We start from the raw sequence: 22,024 nt of genomic DNA on the forward strand, positions 1-22,024 counted from the left end.
CAGTGGAAACGTATATAGCGGACATTGATCTCCCTAAATTGGCGGAGGATGACAGCACTGCTTTAGAGGCTGGCATTACGGTAGAGGAGGTGGAGGAGGCGATTGCCTCCTTCCCCCCTAGAAAATCCCCTGGATTAGATGGTTTTCCATCAGAGTGGTATTGCATTAGCTCCCCGATTGCTTAGAGTGTTTAATGCGGCCAGGGCGGGTGGTGGGTTGCCCCCTTCTATGAGGGAAGCTTTGGTGGTCCTGATACCTAAAGGGGGAAAAGATCCTCGGGAATGTGATTCTTACCGCCCGATCTCATTGATGAATGTTGATACAAAGATATTGGCCAAAATAATTGCAAGTAGGCTGCAGTCAGTCATCCCTAAACTGGTGGATGCAGACCAAAACAGGTTTTATCCAGGGTAGGTGCACTCAGATGAATATCAGGAGGCTTTTTTTGAATCTTTAGACTGTTCATGACAACTCCGGGACTAGGGTGGTGGCGTCTTTGGATACAAGGAAGGCCTTTGACTCGGTAGAGTGGCCGTATTTGTTTCAGTTGCTGAAGTCCTATGGCTTTGGCCCGGTGTTCATCTCATGGGTCCGGTTGTTGTATACGGACCCACTGATTAGAATATGGGTCAATGGTATTATATCAGATCCCTTTCCTATCTTTCGGGGTACCAGGCAGGGGTGTCCACTTTCACCCCTCCCGTTTGCCCTGGCCATAGAGCCTTTAGCGGTACAGCTGAGGTCTAGTTCACAGTTGACTGGTTTGAGGATTGGGGAATTTGAGGGGCGGGTGTCACTCTATTCAGATGACATGTTGCTCTATCTGCAGGACCCTGGACCCTCGCTCCTGGAGGCTTTCTGACTGATACAGAAGTTTGGAGATTACTCTGGATTCCGTATAAATTGGAAAAAATCTTCCCTTTTCCCTATCCATGAGGGGGTGAATGTTCCATTGGGGTGCCCCATTCCGCTGTCTACATTTTTTAGATATCTGGGAATTGAGATTCAACTTCCCATTTCTAAGTTCCTGGAGGCCAATTTGTCACCGATTGTGGGGAAGTTTCGGGAAAAAGTTCAAAGGTGGCAGAATTTGCCGATCACCTTGATGGGAAAGATAAATCTGTTTAAGATGATCTTCCTGCCCAAGTTTCTCTATATCCTTTCGAACTCCCCGGTTTTTGTGACATTGCAGGTCTTCAGGAATATTGACTCCATTATTGTAGGTTTCTTGTGGGGGTCTAAAGCTCCCAGGGTCTCTTTAACGATTTTGAAATTACCAGTTACATTGGGAGGGCTCGCCCTTCCCGGATTTGCGCTCCTATTTTTTGGCCTCACAGCTCTCTTTCTTGCACTGGCGACTGTCTCCACAGACGCCCAATGCCACTGCTTTGCTGGAGGCTGCAATTGCCACCTCACAGGAGACCCTGCAGAATGTGTTATATAGGAGGGGGATCCCGGGAAGAAAGATGGGTTCGGTGATGGCGTTACCGGGGAAGGTTTTTCACCTGTGCTCTCAGCGACGGGGAGATGACCCCTTGTGGCTATCTCCTAACAGTCCTTTATGGTACAACCCTTCATTGGGGGAGTTTATGAAACTTTCTGATGGTCCAAGGTCATGGGCAAAATATGGTATTAAATATCTACATCAAATTTGTAGGGATGGCCGTGTTCGTACGTTTACCCAGTTGCGTGAGCAATTTGGAGTGCCGAGGTCTTGGCTCTTCAGATATGCACAACTGAAGCATGCAGCATACATTCAGTTTGGAGGGTCTGAGATTCGGGTCCAGAATACAGACATAGAAAGGGTTTTGATTGACCCGGATGTGTCCAAGAGGATTTCCAGGTACTACAGGGCGGTGGGTCCGGGTCAGGTAGCTTTGACCTCTAGAGATGGGAGCTGATTGTCCCGGAGTTGTCGAGGAACTATGGCAGGAGGTATTGGACACTTTTTTGGTGTCTGTTATCTCCTCCACGGACAAAATGATTGAATACCGATATCTACACCAACAGTATTATACACCGACCAGATTACATCGTATGCATAGGAGGGATTTTGCTATTTGTCATAAATGTGGGAAAGAGGAGGGCACATTTGCACATATGGTGTGGGAATGTATAAAGGTAAGACCGCTATGGTCTCAGGTCACTGAATTTATATCGGATAAGTTTGCTTTACCAAATATTTGCTCTCCTATGCGGTGTTTGCTGGGGATTTTTGATCAAGAGGAGTTAAATGCCCACACTAAATTGTTCCTAAGGATCCTGTACTTTGGTGTAAAAAAGCTCATAGCAAGGAGATGGATACATGAGGAACAATTGACGCTCGGGATGTGGATTAAAATAATAAACGCAGATTTGATGATGTATAAAATGACCTACGAAGCTAGAGGGGCTACCAAGAAGTTTAGGAAAGTTTGGTCCCGGTGGATAGACTCTGAGAATACTCTGGATGAGGGAGAGCCCTAGTATGCTGTATTTTTGATAGATAAAACTATAGAGAGATGGATATTGATTGTTTTGATTCTCTTTCCAAGTTGGGCCAGGTGTGTTCATTTTGAGAAGGAGCAGTAAATACAGAAATGCTGACATTCCAGGGGAGGAGGGTGGGAGGGGAGGGGGGGTGGTTTTTCTTTTTTTTTAAAAATGCACGTGTATGATACTATAAGAAAGAATTGATGATGGAAATGGCATATTCTAAGCCTGCAATATGATTGTTATGTTTATGGAATTTGTATGCTAATGGAACATATGTAATATGTGTGGTATGTATACCTTTGCTGTGCATAATAAAAAACTTTTTCAAAAAAAAAAAAAAAAAAAGTTTTAAAATTTGCCCAGTCCCCAAACATGTTAATGGCTAATTTGTTTTAGGTGTCCTTTTATGAAACTGAGATCAGCGGCGATCCCGAGTCTCACCGCTGATCTCAGGTCATTACCAGTTTATTAAACTGAGATAATCAGCAGAGAACATGTTCTCTGCAGATTATCTCAGCACAGTGAGAATCTGTAACTGACTGTCACAGAAATGGCCAGTTTATGAAGGTGCGATCTCAGCACCTCACTGGCGATCTGTGACAGAATTCTCACTTTCTGATTCACCATTTCAGAGATGGAGAATCAGAGTGAGAAGCATGAAACTGGCTGAGTAATCTGGAGAAAGCAAGAAGTCTTTTGACCTCTTTCTTTCACCAAACAGTCATAGTACATCTTCCCCACCATTACACACCCCAAAACCAGCAGGACAGGAACTTATAGTGTGTGTGTGTGTATATATATATATATATATATATATATATATATATATATATATAAATCTGCATATACAGATATATATAGATATCTATCTATCTATCTATATAGATAGATAGATATCTATATATATATATAGATATCTATCTATCTATATAGATATAGATATATATCTATATTGATAGATATATATCTATATATATATAGATATTTATTGATATATATAGACTATATCTATATATAGATACATCTATATATATATTTATAGATAGATATATATCTATATCTATCTATATATATATATAGATAGATATAGATATATATAGATAGATAGATATCTATCTATATATAGATAGATATATAGCTATATATATATCTATATAGATATATATATATCTATATAGATATATGTATATCTATATAGATATATGTATATCTATATAGATATATATATATATTTTTAGATGTTCACGTCTCTGGCTGGGTTCACACTTGTGCGATGCGTGAACCAGCATGATTCCAGTGCGGGTTTTCACATCGCACCTACATTGACATCTGCGCACCACTGTGGGTGTCAATGTAAAGTTAATGACACCCCCAGATCATTTCACAGATCACAGTGCGAACTATGTAATGGTGCAGGAATTGGATCGCATGGGTGTTCACACCCATGCGATCCGATTCCAGTGCGGACCAAATAAAGGGTCCTGTACCATTTTGGTGCAAATGCAATATGATTTAGGGCCAGTTCCCACTGCTGCGGTGTCCGAGATCGGATGTGATTTGCACCGCACTGCAGTGAGGGGTCCACCCGACGATTGCCGCTATATGATGTTTGAGCTGTTTCTGATCTTCTAATATGTGAGTTTGTTTTTTAATTATTTTAATAAACCAGTGTTTTAAACGTTATCACGCTATGTGAGTTTTTTTACCCCTCGCATGGCATATGAATACTCGTTTGGCCTATGTCGGATTGCCTATGGATGTGGAAGCTGCGCTGACACCCCCCCTTCCTACTGTATGCTGACGACATCTGACAAGATACATTGCTCAGACCGGTTGGTCAATAAGCCTTTTTGACTTGTAGGACGTATGTCTTTTCAATTCATTAAGTTCCGGTAAGCCTCTTGATGTTTCCGGTGATGGCCCCGGCACCGATCTAGACCCTCTGTTCACTCGTGGTTCCTTCACTGTCTACCTACCTGCCAGATTTGGTGAAATGTATCTACTTATGAACCTGGGAGTTATATTTCCATCATTTTTAACGTGCAACCTCCATAGACTTTTGGTGGTGGTTTTTTCTTTCACAATTTTTCTACAAACTTATATTGTGGACTGTTATGTTTTAGGATTTTTTCTGTATTAATTTAGGTGTTAGATTTGCTGAACCGTCACGGTTTTCCAAATATTAGTTATTGTCTATATTTGTCAATTAAGGTTTATCATTTACTGTTTTACCTAACTGTTTTGCTGAATAACAAAGTGTTACTTTATTGTGCAATCCATATTTATGGTCATACAAGGTGTGATAAGGTTTTTACTTACTGTTTGTATGCACTTATGGGTTGGGGTTTTTTGATTTATACGTCTGTCTAGTCTATACCGCTACACTTTTATTTTTTGTTGTTATTTTTTGCCTTGAGTCTATAGGTGTGTTAGCTGCTATCCTAGTGTTCTTTTTTGGTCTAGCGCAGCGCTGTACTTATCTTCTTATTTGTTTCAATTCGCAGCACACTGCCATTCACATTACATGCGATGTCTGTGCGGTGCGATATCAGCCGTACAGATAGTATGGCTGATATCGCACCGCATTCGGTGCAAACACGCACAGGACCCTTTTTTCTGTTCGGACCAGAATCGGATCGCATGTGTGTTCACACATATGCAATCCGATTTATGTCTGAACTGTCAGTTCGCAGTGCGATATGCAAGCTGATCTGGGGGTGTCGTTAACAATGTATTGACACTCCCCAGCGATTCGCATATGGCAGTGTGAACTGACATGCGAGTCGGTGCGATGCGGGAACCCGCAGTGGATTCGCAGTGTTCTCGCATTGCACCAGCTTATCAATTTTTATGTTTATCAATTATGAAATATATTTTATTTTAATGATTATAAATGTATTTTGCATTTATATGAATGGTGTATAGCTGCATTACATATGTGCATTACATTCATTTACTATACACCATTCACATTTAAATAGGCACATGTATGATCTTTAAATATTGATAAAAACAATGTTTTTTTTATAATTAGGTTAATGTATATTGTGTAGGGGGAATTTAACTTTATTATTTTATTAATATGTTGGGGAATAATGTGTGCTGATTCGAGTTACACTTTTGTATTTTATGGTTCCTCATACTGTAATCCCGCTATATCACGCGAGATTATAGTGAGAGGAGCCATTCTCAGGAGTTCCCGGCGTTTGTAGATCGCTCCCCAACTCAACATGAGAAGCGATCTACACACTTTCATAAACAGGCACTTAGAGGAGAGCGATCTCCTCTGAGAACGCCTGAGAACTGAATCGCGGTATTTTACCCCAGTTTCATAAAAGGACACCTTAATCTAGTCCCTCTGATAGGGCCTCTACTAATCATGCTTCTTTATGAGATCCCATACCACCATCAATGTGTGAGTATATTCATTTCCAAGGTTATATTATAGAGCATTCTGTAAAGGTATATATTTTCTTCTGTAAAAAGAAGTTGAACAGTTTAAAACAGCCACCAATCAGATTTTGTGTTAACTTGACCAATGCCAGTTTAGAATACTCCTTCATACTTCATTTATCCAACATTTTATGACATCCTAGAACACATATTTAGATTCTGTATGTGTAAAGGGTATTTTTTCTTGGATAGCTTGCAGCAGAGAGTGAAAGTTTAAGCATATATAATCTATCCAGACAGACGGCATCTTACCAGCTCTCTTAATCCGCTTTCTTTCTTTCAGTTGATATGGTTTGTGATCATGTGATAAGGGAATGGCATTTCCGTCCTTGTCACACAAGACTCCACGTGAATCTCCAACATTTGCAACTGTGAGCTCCTTGTCTGACAGCAAGGCAATTAGGCAAGTAGTACCTGTAACGAAAAAAAAAAAAAAATCAAACATTGTTAAGTTTTTTAAATCAGAGAAAATATTCAGAAGTGTAGCAACTTTACACTGGCATAATGTGGCTGTTTGACTACCACCTAAGGTCTAAAGACATTATATTGAAGTATGTATTCTTACAAAAGTAAAAAAACAGAGTAAAACAATTTAATGAAAAATAGATTACAGGGCTATTAAAGTGGAATTCCAGGCTATTCCTAACTATGCTTAAACTTTCTCCTATTCGTCTTCTAATCCTATTCTAACTATCCTGTGAAAGGAAGGTGCTTATACTTACCTATTCTGAGGGTGCTCCTGTCCAGTCACATGATCTCCTCAGCAGCTGGCTTCAGGGGAGAGGAGGCATCACCAACAATGGCTGAACTGCCTGTGCAGTGACATCACCCATAGGCTTCTATATGGCATTTGTTACATAGTTACATAGTCGGTAAGACTGAAAAAAGACAATAGCCCATCCAGTTCAACTTGTGTAGGTGGATGTATGCTATGCTGATTTCCCATATCCCTCTATGTTGTGTCCTTTAAGATGTATATCTAAGAGTCTTTTAAAGATATCCATTCTCCCTGCATCCACCACCAATTGTGGGAGAGAGTTCCACATCCTTATTGCCCTAACAGTGAAGAACCCCCACGCAGTTTAGGGTTAAACCGCTTCTCCTCCAGTCTCATTGTGTGGCCCGTGTCCTTTTACTTTCCCTAGGAATAAATCGTTTATTTCCTATGCTGGGATCCCCATTGAGATATTTGTAGATCACTATCATGTCCCCTCTCAAGTGTCTTTTCTCCAGAGAGAATAAATTTAGTATTTGCAGCCGTTCCTCGTAATTGAGGTCCTCCAGTCCCCTTATAAGTTTCGTTGCCCTTCTTTGGACACTCTCTAGCTCGAGCCCATTCCTACGGTGGACTGGTGACCAGAACTGAATGGAAAACTCCAGATGAGGTCTGACCAGAGCTTTATAGAGTGGCAGAATTATGGTTTTGTCCCTGGAGTATATCCTCTTTTTTATGCATGCTAATATTCTGCCTGCTTTGGTAGCTGCAGCTTGGCACTGCATGCTGTTACTCAGTCTGTCATCTATTAGTACCCCCAGATCCTTCTCCATTCTTGATTCTCCCAGCTGTTTTCCACCTAGTGAATATTTTTTATTAATATTTTTTTGTTGTTGGCTGTTCCTCCTCTCCCCTGAGGCCACCACTGGGGGATGATCATGTGACTGCCCTCAGAATAGGTAAGTATAAGCATCTTCCCTTTATCGGCGTAGTTTGAATAGGATTTAGAAGGGAGGAGGTGGTAGCAGGTTTAAGCTTAGGATTAGCCTGGAATTCCACTTTAAGTAGTGGATATGTATAGATTATTTTTAAAGAATAAGAATGTGGTTTTAAGAGACTGTATGTTAATAGAATGATTCAATATAATCTATACAGTATGAACAGAAGCAGTATTTTACCTTCAAAATTATACAAACAGATCTGTTACTATAGTGAGCAGTGTCATTTAATTTCTTTTTTTTTATCAATATGTATTTCAGATCGTTTATATGCTTGAGAATGTAAATGATTTATAAACCAATAAAGTTAGTCAATACAGGTCTACCTGTCTTTTTTATGGTGCGGATGTCTACCTACCACCCATAGTTCTAAACAAAGGCTTCAAATTGTCAAAATAAATAAATAAAGGAAACAAAGGAGCGATTCAGTACTTTTGTGTGATGAATAAACCACAACTACTTGGCATCTCTCCAGTGAGCCCTGCAGGGAAAATTATATCATTGTGTCTAACCTATAATACATATACTGTATATTGAGTTACCTGCCATGGAACTAAAATACCATTATACAGCGTTAGCCTTTTTAGCTATATAGTTTAAGAAAAAACAAAAAAAACAAAAAATAAAAAAGCAAATGAAAATATTATTTAAACATATACACTATATTACCAAAAGTACGGGGACACCTGCATTTACACGCATTAGAAGTTTAATGGCATCCCAGTCTTATGCCCCGTACACACGGTCGGACTTTGTTCGGACATTCCGACAACAAAATCCTAGGATTTTTTCCGACGGATGTTGGCTCAAACTTGTCTTGCATACACACGGTCACACAAAGTTGTCGGAAAATCCGATCATTCTAAACGTGGTGACGTAAAACACGTACGTCGGGACTATAAACGGGGCAGTGGCCAATAGCTTTCATCTCTTTATTTATTCTGAGCATGCGTGGCACTTTGTCCGTCGGATTTGTGTACACACACTCAGAATTTCCGACAACAGATTTTGTTGTCGGAAAAATTTTATATCCTGCTCTCAAACTTTGTGTGTCGGAAAATCAGATGGAAAATGTGTGATGGAGCTTACACACGGTCGGAATTTCCGACAACAAGGTCCTATCACACATTTTCCATCGGAAAGTCCGACCGTGTGTACGGGGCATTAGTCTGTAGGGTTCAATATTGAGTCGGCCCACCCATTGCAGCTAGAACAGCTTTAAAGTGGTTGTAAACTCTCAAATTACACTTTAGCTCATTGCATTCTACACTGATAAGACTACTGATCGGTGCCTGTGAAGCCTCACCTACTTTTACAGTCTCCTCACAATCCGTCCTGCAATGTTTGATGATGTAACGGGCGCATGCGCAGTCTGTTGTTTCATTCATGGCACGCTATGTGTGCTGTTTCTATATCCTCAGCATGCTGGCTTAGTTCTTTCCACTCTAAATGGCACAGCATGGAAGCCTTGCAATAGTGTGCCCTCCTCCTCAGTAGTAACGGGGATCGAGATAGAGGCTTGGATTACACGCGATCGTACATGCGCGAGATTTAGGCAGGGGAACAAAGTAAGGGCGGAAATGACGTCCACACAAGAGACAGAGATCAATAGTAAAGATGGAGTGGCTGATTCCCAGAAAATGATATCTTTTATCAAAATAAAAAAAGGTATTTGCAAAGCGGTTTTTAATGATGTTTTATTGTGCAAGGCATGTAATTACATAGTTAAATGATAATATTAAAAAAAAAAGAAAAAAAATCCGGGGTTTACTTCCTCTTTAACTCTTCTGGGAAGGCTGTCCACAAGGTTTAGGAGTGTGTCTATGGGAATGTTTGATCATTCTTCCAGAAGCGCATTTGTGAGGTCAGGCACTGATGTGGGCGAGAAGGCCTGGCTCGCAGTCTCCGCTCTAATTTATCCCAAAGGTGCTCTGTCGGGTTGAGGTCAGGACTCAGACCCGTCAAGTGCCTTTACCACAAACTCGCTCATCCATGTCTTTATGGACCTTGCTTTGTGCATTGGTGCACAGTCATATTGGAGCAGGAAAGGGCCATCCCCAAACTGTTCCCATAAAGTTGGGAGGATACAATTGTCCAAAATGTCTTGGTATGCTGATGCCTAAAGGGCCAGTTCACACCACATATAGTCCAGTGCATTTTTTTTTCTGCATCAAAAACGCATGGAAAGTAGGTTATATGGTTTCCAATGGCATAGTTCACACTGGTGCAGTCAGTTCCAGGGGTTTCCAGTTCATAGAAAAAAAGTAGAACATGTTGCATTTTACCTGCACTGGACTGTACTGGAACTCAGTAAAACGCATCAAAAACAAAATGGAACGCATTAAAAAACACAAAAAAACGCACTGAACCCTAGTATAGTGAAAAAAACAGGAAAAAAGACAAAAAAGCACCTGGAATGCATTTAAAACGCATGAAAACGCACCACAATCGCAATGGAATGCATCAATAACGCCCAAAAACAGGCATGCAGAAACGTATTTGGAACGGATCCGAAGTGCGTTTTTATGGTGTGAACCAGCCCTAAGGCTGGATTCACACTTATGCATTTTTTGTGCTTTTTACCTTTTGCAGATTTGCACTACAGTCTATTTAACGTGGTTTCCTATGGAACACGTTCTATAGTGCAAAGCTGCAGAATGCAAAAAGCACTAAAAATGCATAAGTGTGAATCCATCCTTAGAGTTCCCTTCACTGGAACTAAGGGGCCAAGCCCAACCCCTGAAAGACAGCCCCACAGCATAATCCCCCCTCCACCAAATGATTTGGACCAGTACACACAGCAAAGTCCATAAAGACATGGATGAGTGAGTTTAGGGTGGAGGAACTTGACCGGCCTGCACAGAGTTCTGACCTCAACCTGATAGAACAGCTTTGGGATGAATTAGAGCGGAGACTGCGGGCCAGGCCTTCTCGTCCAACATCAGTGCCTGACCTCACAAATACGCTTCTGGAAGAATGATCAAACATTCCCATAGACACACTCCTAAACCTTGTGGACAGCCTTCCCAGAAGAGTTGAAGCTGTTATAGCTGCAAAGGGTGGACCAACTCAATATTGAACCCTACGGACTAAGACTGGGATACCATTAAAGTTCATGTGCATAGAAAGGCAGGCGTCCCAATACTTTTGGTGACTATAGTGTATGTATTTAGCTGTACCATCATTTTGATGTATTACAGACAGGAAAACAATCCAATACCACATATGCAGGTCCTCTGCAGAATTTGACACCCAAGTAAAGTTTGAGAAGCGAAGAGAAGTGTAACAGATTTCAGCTTGTTTGGTAGCCGACACTAATAAATGCCAACTCATAATGACCAGAGGCACCTACTCATTTACTCTGTCCTATGGGATATTACTGCTTATCTAATTCCTTACGGTTTAGTGGATCTTGGGTGAATATCAATAGCTGCTGGCCTAGATAAGAGAAGCGCTTAGTGACTCAGAAGAAGCCCGAGGCGGCAGTAAGACGCAGACAGAACAATGAACATTAGTAGAAATATGGGTCACTAAAATATACTAGTACACAAGCTATTATGTGCTGCTTGTGGGGCGTACATAGAGATATAAAACACAGTAAAATGCCTTAGGTAGCACGAAATACGATTCTAAGAGCTGCCACGTTGTTTATTTTGGACAGTAGGAGAATAGAGAATCTCCTATTAATAATTTACACCCTGTCCCTTTGTTGTGATGGTCCTGCCCCTTGCAGCTGTTGATCCAGATCATTTGGAAGCTGCACATTGTGTCTGCACCAGTAAATCATGCCCGCCGCACACGGCCTCCTGGCAGCCCTACCACAATAAGCTCTTACTGACTCTTTATTTAACAGATGATCATTTACCCAAGTGCCAAACAGACACACATTTTTATCCAGCACAAAAGGCAACACTTTTTCCTGGACTGTAAACTGTATGTGAGAGGAAACCTGCAGACACGGCTATTGGCATCTGCTTATATTCAGTAACGAAATATTTCTGTATGCCATGAACTATTCTCCAAGGAGATTATGCAGGAGCACATATGCTTGGCCCGACTTCTTTACTAAGTTCAGGTTTGGATATGACACCATAGGAACATCTGAGTCTGCTTCAGATAAGTAACTGAGCCCGTAGATAGACAAACCGTTGTTTACATTGGCCGGTTTGCAAACAAATGCAAATTGTTGTAAATAAATGGGTTGTCCTTATTTGAGTTCTCTGACCTAATCCTCTTATATGGCTTTACCTTTACTAACATGGTCACTTACTGCCATATGATTGCCATACACTGATTTTCAAGCCAATCAGCACATTACCTGATTATTGATAACACAATCAACGTAAATATTTATTTTATGGGTAGGGCTAAAAGAAATTGTCCAAAATATGTTTTCTGCTTTTTTTTGTCATGAAAATAAATATTACACAACTTATAATAATATAGTGTATTTTGTGGTTAGCAAATGGAGCTCTTGGTTCCTTTTTTTCTATCACCTTACAGCCTGTTGAAAAAAACTATGACCTCAATAGCTCAAGTTGGGATTTTCACAGAAAATTTCAAGTCCTGAGCTACTAGCCAGGCCTCAAGGGTTGCTCACCACCAGATGCCCCACCTCTAAACCCGCACTCATAAATTATCTCATGAAATAACACTTTAATGTTTTATGCAAGTAAGTTATAAAAATATTAACAACTTTATCCATGCCCATCAATGCAGCTTGCCTGTGCCTGCCAATGCAGCCTGTGGCCACCATGCAGACTGTGCCCCATGCAGCCTGTGCCCCATGTGCAGCCTGTGTCCCATGTGCAGCCTGTGTCCCAAGTACAGCCTGTGTCCACCATGTGCAGCCTGTGTCCACCATGTGCAGCCTGTGTCCACCATGTGCAGCCTGTGTCCACCATATGCAGCCTGTGTCCACCATGTACAGCCGGTGTCCACCATGTACAGCCTGTTTCCACCATGTGCAGCCTGTGTCCACCATGTGCAGTCTGTTTCCACCATGTGCAGCCTGTGTCCACCATGTGCAGCCTGTGTCCACCATGTGCAGCCTGTGTCCCATGTACAGCCTGTGTTCACCATGTGCAGCCTGTGTCCACCATGTGCAGCCTGTGTCCACCATGTGCAGCCTGTATCCACCATGTACAGCCTGTTTCCACCATGTGCAGCCTGTGTCCACCATGTGCAGCCTGTTTCCACCATGTGCAGCCTGTGTCCACCATGTACAGCCTGTGTCCACCATGTGCAGCCTGTGTCCACCATGTGCAGCCTGTGTCCACCATGTAAAGCCTGTTTCCACCATGTGCAGCCTGTGCCCCATGTGCAGCCTGTGTCCACCATGTGCAGCCTGTGTCCACAATGTACAGCCTGTGTCCACCACGTGCAGCCTGTTTCCACCATGTGCAGCCTGTGTCCACCATGTGCAGCCTGTTTCCACCATGTGCAGCCTGTGTCCACCATGTGCAGCCTGTTTCCACCATGTACAGCCTGTGTCCACCATGTGCAGCCTGTGTCCACCATGTGCAGCCTGTGTCTACCATGTGTAGCCTGTGTCCCATGTGCAGCCTGTACCACCATGTGCAGCCTGTTTCCACCATGTGCAGCCTGTGTCCACCATGTGCAGCCTGTGCCCCATGTGCAGCCTGTGTCCACCATGTGCAGCCTGTGCCCCATGTGCAGCCTGTGCCCCATGTGCAGCCCGTGTCCCATGTGCAGCCTTTGTCCACCATGTGCAGCCTGTGCTCACCATGTGCAGCCTGTGTGCCATGTGCAGCCTGTGTGCCATATGCAGCCTACCTGTGGAGGGGTAAATAAGAGAGCCGCCACTGGATGATCAGAGCAGGGAACATCACAGCTTTTGTTTCAATAGCTGTGTGTTCCCCCGCCATCACATAAGCCCCTCCCCTTGTCCGGGGAACTTTGATACATGTCACCCGTCCTAGGATTGGACGGGTGATCTGTCTATCAAAGTCCCAGAAAAAAAGAGGAGGGTCTTATGTGATGGCGCAAAGGCGGGGGGAACACAAAAGCTGTGATGCTCTCCTCTCTTCCCCTCTGTGATCGGCAGTGCTCGAACCCCCCCCCCCCCCCCGGCTCCCAACCCTCGGCCCTCAAAATCCACTCGCAAAATGCGAGCGTGCGAGTGGAATTTTTGAGGGCTGTACCAAATGACTCATCAATTATGTTTAGTCTAAAGTTACAGTCAAGCAAACACAGCCTAGATATAGAGATATAAAACAACATTTTAAAAACATATAGACTTAGTAAAGAAGAATCTCTAACTGGCTTTGTTTAAATTGTAAAACCCTCACCTTGAAAAACAACCTATTCAGTTTAAAATAGAAATGAAAGGGAAAACATGTGTATACATATAAAAAAACAGTATACATGTCCTTTTCCAATTTTTTTTTATAACTGATCACATACCCTCTGTTTTCCGCTGCATATGAGCTATGGGGAGGAGAAACAGCAGCCCACTGAACTTCCCAGTGAAAGGCTGTGCAGGGGTGGGGGTGTCAGAAAAAGTCTGATCATTGGAGAGCAGGCTGAGTTCCCAGCACAGCTAGAGAACTGACCATGAAGTGTTCTCCTGCTTAGTGTGATCTGACGGGAACACCATGTACTTTTTCATACAAGTACATGGTACAGCAGGCACATATCAGGAATATGAAATGTTTGGTTTACATACTCATAAAGTCTTCCTCAAACTGACCATCCTGCTGTAGCTCAGGGCCACTTGACAATGATAAGGCTTCATGTACACCCTGCCCACATTAACTGCGATTTTGCCACGGTTTTGCATTTTCCCACGGCTGGCGGTCAAAATGTTCCTATTCTGAATGCAATTCTACCAAGTTTAGGATCAGGAGGTTGAACCTCACCTAACCGCAGCAGCTCCTAAACTCTGCTAACAGTATATGTCTACATTGACACATTTTTTATGGAGCTCAGTTTAACAGCTTTAGCAACAAAACAGCAAAAGCTCCTAAACTCAAGTTTAGAAGCTGCTAGTGTAAATGAAGCTTAATAAAGGTGGCTTGGCTGGTAAAGAAACCTTCACATTTGGGACTAGTATTATTTAATTACTGGCCTATTAACTGTTTCCTGATTGTTCTGACCCATCCTATGAGAGCAGGTGGGTTACTCCCCATAGCAACCAGAAGTAGGGGGATTTACAAAATTTACATTCTCAGGGGGAGAGGTTACAGTGTGAAGGTAAGTATAGGAACCAGAAGGCGATTGGCACAGGGATGCGTGTGTGTGTATGTGGGAAGGTTATTTTTGTGACATGTTAATCTATCTAATCTATCCTTAATCTATCATGTTAATGGAAGGAGCAAATTGAGTTTTATGGTGGACTGTAATTGCTACACCTCCTTTATGGGCACCCCAACATAACAAATGGGACATGCCCACCATTTTTTTTTTTTAAACAGGTGACGACCCTACTCACACTTTCTGTAACTATAACCCTCAAAATAGCACTTCTGGTTTCCCTCAACCTAACCCTGTTAACAACCCTTGTTAGAAGTAGGGTTAATAACAATGACACTGCTAAAAATAATTATCAATATGGCATATAACACATGCATTATAGATGAATGAATTGAGCCCACCGTACTGTGGACTATACTTCTGGGAGGAAGAGAAGTGCTAGTCATGTGAGAGCTCCAGCATGCAGCATAGGTTGTATATGATGGGCTTAGGCCGAAGAACTCTTTCTCCTGATTTGTAAAAGGGGGGAGGTTACTAAAGATGGCTGTGCACATTACGATTTTACTGTACAATCTCATTAAAATTCCCCCAACTGTGCACTACAGGGGTCTGCCAAATTGGATACAAAATAAATGCATTGTTTAGGTAGAAAATAACCTAGGAATAGTGTAATTTATCTAATTGGTGAGGTATTCATTGGCAGAATGTACTGTGTTCCTCTGCCTGTAGACCATCATGAGTCTGTGCTTGACAGTGTTCTCTTTAACTTTAGTCTGTGCTGGAAGGCTGTATCTGTTGCTTTACCCCTGTGATGGAGGGCATTATCTGTTGCTTTATCCCTGTGATGGAAGGCGTTTTCATTGGTTTTAGCTTGTGACGAAAGGCAATGTTTTGCTTTACCCCAGTGATGGAAGGCATTATCTGTTGCCTGCTTCCGAGCATGCGTGTTTGTACTTTGGACTTTTGTCCGACGGACTTGTGTACACACGATCGGAAAGTCCGACAACACACATTTGTTGGCAGAAAATTTGAGAACATGCTAGCCAACATTTGTTTGCGGAAAGTCCGACAACAAATGTCCGATGGAGCATACACACGGTCGGACTTACCGCCAACAAGCTCACATCCAATATTTCCCGTCTGAAAATCCGAACGTGTGTACGCGGCATTAGAGCACATTACTGAAATTAATTAACCACTTAAGGGCCAGCCTCGTTTTGGATTTTAGGTGTTTACATGTTTAAAACTTTTTTTTTGCTAGAAAATTACTTAGAACCCCCAAACATTATATATGGTTTTTTTCTAACACCCTAGAGAATAAAATGGCGGTCGTTGCAATACTTTTTTTGCACCCTATTTGCGCAGCGGTCTTATAAGCGCACTTTTTTTGGAAAAAATTAACTTTTTTGAATAAAAAAATAAGACAACAGTAAAGTTAGCGCAATTTTTTTTTTATATTGTGAAAATATAATGTTACGCCAAGTAAATTGATACCCAACATGTCACGCTTCAAAATTGCGCCCGCTTGTGGAATGGCATCAAAGTTTTACCCTCAAAAATCTCCATAGGCGACGTTTAAAAAATTCTACAGGTTGCATGTTTTGCATTACAGAGGAGGTCTAGGGCTAGAATTATTGCTCTTGCTCTACCGGTCGCGGTGATACCTCACATGTTTGGTTTGACCACCGTTTTCATATGCGGGCGCTACTCACGTATGCGTTCGCTTCTGCGCGCGCGCGAGCTCGTCGGGACGGGGGGGTTTTTAAAACATTTTTTTTTATTTTTACTATTTATTTTACATTATTTTATTTTTTTACACTGTTTAAAAAAAAAAAATTGTGTCACTTTTATTCCTATTACAAGGAATGTAAACATCCCTTGTAACAGAAAAAAGCATGAAAGGTCCTCTTAAATATGAGATCTGGGGTCAAAAAGACCTCAGATCTCATATTTACACTAAAATGCAATTAAAAAAAAAAAGAAAAAAAAATTCATTTAAAAAAATGACATTTAAAAAAATATGCCTTTAAGAGGCGTAGGCGGAAGTGACGTTTTGACATCGCTTCCGCCTAGCAGTGTCATGGAGACGAGTGGGCACTATCTTAGCCTCACTCGTCTCCAGGAACAGGACGGAGATGGATGCAATCACCTCCGCCGCTACCGACGGCTCCGGTAAGCGGCGGAGGGCACCAGGTCACGGCGGGAGGCGGGGGCCCCTCTCCCGCCACTGATAAAAGTGATCTCACGGCGAATCCGCTGCAGGGACCACTTTTATCAGAAAGCCGGCCGCCGCACGGAAACGGGGATACCGGGGTTATGGTAGCAAGCTGCTGCCATAACCCCGGTATCCCCCTTCAAAGTTTGGACGTACATCGTCGTGTGGCGGTCCGGACGTGGTTAAAGTTGTTGCATTAATGAATACAGACAAATTAACTCACCTGGATTTTTCATCCGTCTCTTTTCATACTTCTTTCCCTATAGGCCAGGGGTCTACAAACCTTCTAAAAAAAAGGGCCAGTTTACTGTCCATCAGACTTTGGGAGAGCTGGAGTGTAGAAAATGCCTCAACAGGCAGGTAGACAATATCACAGACTTGGTGGTCAGTGGGAGTAAAAAAAATGACACAGTGCCTGTGGTCAGTAGGAGGAGGAATAGTGTCACATCATTTGTATTAGTTGGAGGAATAGTGCCCCGTTATTGGTGTCAGTTGGAAGAATAGTGCCTAAATGTTTATATCAGTGAGAGAAATGATGCCTCATTGTTGGTGGCAGTGGAAGGAATGGTCCCTCATTGTTGGTGGCAGTTGGAGGCATAGTCCCTCGCCATCAGAATATTAGTGCCTCATATCTGTTGTAGGAACAGTGCTTCAAGGGCCGGATAAAGGCAAGCAAAGGGCCTCATTTGGCCCGCAGACCACAGTTTGGAGATCACTGCTATAGGCCAAGGCACCCAATGCCTTGGGAGGGGAAGGGTGTGTCTCTGATGGCAAAAGGGATAGGTTAAAGTTTTGAGCATTGTAGCCCTCCTTCAAAAGCTGCGTACAGAAGCCTCAGTCTTACATTTGAAGAGACATCACAGCACAGCTACAGGAAACACATGGACCCATGTTTACCACCAAACCTTCCTCTCCCTTTCCCTCTCTAGGGCATGCCCCAGCATTCTTTTTTCTTAACTTGTTCCTGTACTGGAAAAGGCAGACTGTGAGCTAAACATTTTTAGTAGTATGTCAGGAAGGCTGTCTATATTCTGATGGTAATTTATGTGTGTTCTAATTGTGCTATCACCTTATTTTCTTTAATACTTCAGTTGATTGTATCCATGTATATTGCCCTTATTGCTATCTGTTTTAAGCATTCCATACTTTTGTTTTTGAAACCTTCACAGAATTAATAAAATCTTCCCATGTTAGAGGCTTTTTCTGCTTAAGAGCGTAAAGTATATTCTGTAATGACCATGTATACTACAATAAAAGTAAGGGTTGCTGGTGCTATAACATCCTATTTCAGATAAAGTATGTAATTTCACCAAATAGTACATTGTGTTAGACAATCATATATTGTGTAATGGTACCTGCATGTATGTGATTGTCTACTGGAAATTACACTTTTCAGTGGCCATGATGGACAGTGATTTCTGAGATCCGTGTAGTAGTATTTATACCCATCAATGTATGGCTGCCATCTGTTCCTGTCATGTTAGCTTTCTGCTTGTCATGTGAGCTATGATCTATCGAATATAATATATAACTATACAAAGACAAAGTCCAATGAGCCATGCCTTGTAGAAAATAATGGGAAACTCTCTGTCTAGACTGCGCTGCATGGGGAAACCACATTTATATGTTTTTAGTAACAAGTTATCCTTGCTAATTGAATTCAAATGCTTATAAAAGTTAATTTATCATAACATTTAATACAAAATATTCAAAATAATAAATTGTGATTTACATTTTAAATTAATACATGAAATATATCTAAAGCCAAGACGTATTTTTTAGTTTTGGGTAGAGTATCCAAAAAATGTAAAACCCTGTCAGGGGTTAATGCAGTTCTAGCAGAGGAATTCACACAAAGTTGGTAAAGGACTTTAAAGTCTGATAGAGAAGGAATCTTGAAATCAGTCAACTTGTTGAAAACCTACAAGCAATAGACCTATTGATTAGGCACTTATTTTTATCCAATGTTGTCACAATTTTCCTTAGCTTAGTGAATGAGCCAATGCTCTGTTGACTTCCATCATCTGATCATGTGCAAGCAAAAATACAGCACTTTTAACATATTTTCTTGCACCTGATTGGGGATTATTTCCAAAGTGAAATTTCACCACATTCAATAAATTCCCTTGCAAAGTGAAACTTCCCTTGCAAAGTGAACAGTTTATTTGCCTTTTGTAAATCAGCCCCATAGGGGTTGATTTCCAAAAAGGCAAATACTGTTCACTTTCTATATGGGTTGATTTACTAAAGGCAATGGAATTTTCCCTTCTCTTAGTGATTGCGGTGAAGCTCTGATTCTGAGGGGGGTAGAAGATTGTATAGAAATGTGTAAATGTCTTTAAAAATAGCTTGTTACCTCCTTGGATTTGCAGATGAAGACGCTGTTTCCCGAAGCAATACAGGAGATGTAGGATTCCAGTCATACAGTACCTCCCTAAGTGCTTCACCTAAAGATCTGTTGATCTTGTTGCCAAATGAAAAAAAAGCTTGAATGTGCATTTTCTGGGCTTTTATTTCTTTATTTTTTAAGAGCATGGTTCAGTTGATCCTGGAGAATTTTTATTTTAGTGCATGTGAATTGGACTAAAGCTTTTTTGTGTTAGGTCTCAAGAGTGTAAATCTGCTCTAGCCACTTGCTTACTGGGCACTTAAACCCCCCTCCTGTCCAGACCAATTTTCAGCTTTCATCGCTGTCGCACTTTGAATGACAATTGCGCGGTCATACAACACTGTACCCAAATGAAATTTTTATCATTTTTTTCCCACAAATAGAGCTGTCTTTTGGTGGTATTTGATCACCTCTGCAGTTTTCATTTTTTGTTAAAAAAAATATAAAAGACCGAATTAAAAAAAAAAAAAAAAAAAATTTTAATATTTTGTTATAAAATTTTGCAAACAAGTAATTTTTCTCCTTCATTGATGTACGCTGATGAGGCTGCACTGATGGGCACCGATAGGGCGGCACTGGTAGGCACTGATAGGCGGCACTGGTGGGCACTGATAGGCGGCACTGGTGGGCACTGAGAGGTGACACTGAGAGGTGGCACTGATGGGTGGCACTGAAGGGCATTGATAGGTGGCATTGGTGGGCACTGAGAAGTGGCACTGATAGGTGGCACTGATAGCTGGCAGTGATGGGCACTGATAGGTGGCAGTGATGGGCACTGATGGGTGGTAGTTATGGGCACTGATAGGTTAGACTGAAAGCACTGCTGAGGCACTGATTGGCACCATTGGTGGGCATTGATAGGTGGCACTTGGGGGCATTGATATTTGGCACTCATTGGCATTGATAGGAGGCACTGGTGGGCACTGGCAGGTGGCAATGGCAGGTGGCACTGGAAGGCACAAAGGAGGAAGCAGATGTGCCTCCTTCCTCTTCCGGACCGATGTCCCTTGAGCATAAGCCGGTGATCAGCTTTTTTTCTCCTCACGCTGTCAGCGTGAGGAGAAAAAAAAAAAGATTACTGAGCTTTTGTTTACACACGTGATCAGCTGTCATTGGCTGACAGCTGATCACGTGGTAAGGGTCCGGGATCGGTCCCTTACTCGGATCGGTGATCACCCGAGTCTCTGTGACTCGGTGATCACAGCGCCTGCCGCGCACGCCCTGCAAGGGACGCGCAGGGAGCACACAAAGGGGAGGACGTCCTATGACGGCCTCCCGGAAATTCAGGTCCGCGCTGTGGCCATCATTCGGCTATAGCACAGGCCTCAAGTGGCTAGGAAGTCAAATTTATTCAGATCTTTTGAAATTTTCTTTTTTATGAGCCTGCAGGCCTAGACAATCATACTCCTTCGTATATAACATTTTTTAGTCTTCCAAAGGTTTGTGGGGTTTACATCTGAGTTTGAAGCATAAGTTGTTGTTCAAATATGAAACCCTAATGCTCCTTCCTGTACAAGCAGGAACTGATATAACTAGTTCTGCCTAATCACTGAATTGCTACAGCATATGTAAATGCTATAATTCATTAAATTAATAAAATCAACAGATCAACAGAATTGAAAAACACAAACAAGCCCATTTTTAAAGCAGTGGAATGGCATTAATATGGCTATACCAGTATTTAGAAAAAAAAAAAAAAAAGAATGACAGCACAAAAAGCTCCAGTGGTCCATCACGTCTGCCCCTTTTTGATTTATTTTTTATAAGTTTTTTTCTATTTTCTAACCTTTTGGAGTATACATCTACAGTGCATACGGAAAGCATTCACATCGCTTCACATTCTCCACATTTTGTTATGTTACAGCCTTATACCAAAATGGAATAAATTCATTATTTTCCTCAAAATTCTACAAACAATACCCCTTAATGACAACATGAAAGAAGTTTGTTTGAAATCTTTGCAAATGTAATAAAAAAAAAACAGGTCTTTGACTGGCCTCTCCTCCTATTACACGGTGTTCTCTGCAGGTTTCACACCACGGCCCACGTTTTATGAATCACTTGTAAAGTGTAGGCGCAGATTCAATTCAACGGAAAGTGATCTAAAACACACACAGTTTGCATGATATATTGATCTATAACTCCCATTTTATTGATACTGTATATCTATATCTGAGGTAATCCACCAAAAAATTATCATTGTGTTTCTGCTTCCTAACAGTAGCTGAACACTAGGCTCCCATAACAGCTGAGGTAATAGTTCGATACACGTGTACCATTCCTTCACCAAAACCACAAGCTGGAAAAATGAATGCTCTGCTTAATACCACTTTGTGCTTTTAATTGCCATCCTCATTTATCTCAATTAAAGTTAAACACTGGTTCACCACAATGCTAAATAGAAGCAGTGAGCAACATTTATCTTTTCTAAGATCCAAATGTCGTATTGAGCACTTTGTCCCAGATTAGGCAGTGTATTGAGACAGCCATTTAAAGATACTGCATTGCAATGTGCTGCAACAAAACAGTGTTACACAGCGTCTAGTGAGGGGCTTCAGGTTTAT

At 41.8% G+C, this 22,024-nt stretch overlaps 1 protein-coding gene across 1 annotated transcript in view; it reads right to left on the reverse strand.

Moving 5' to 3' along the window:
* Window positions 1-22,024, reverse strand: part of PPM1L (protein phosphatase, Mg2+/Mn2+ dependent 1L) — a 423,750-nt gene that overhangs the window by 18,189 nt on the left and 383,537 nt on the right. Inside the window, exon 4 of the mRNA XM_073626116.1 lies at window positions 6,181-6,342. Coding sequence (XP_073482217.1) covers window positions 6,181-6,342 — 162 coding nt within the window. The remainder of the gene's footprint in view (window positions 1-6,180; window positions 6,343-22,024) is intronic.

Source organism: Aquarana catesbeiana, linkage group LG04 (assembly GCF_042186555.1).
Source record: "Aquarana catesbeiana isolate 2022-GZ linkage group LG04, ASM4218655v1, whole genome shotgun sequence".
Taxonomy (NCBI): Eukaryota; Metazoa; Chordata; class Amphibia; order Anura; family Ranidae; genus Aquarana; species Aquarana catesbeiana.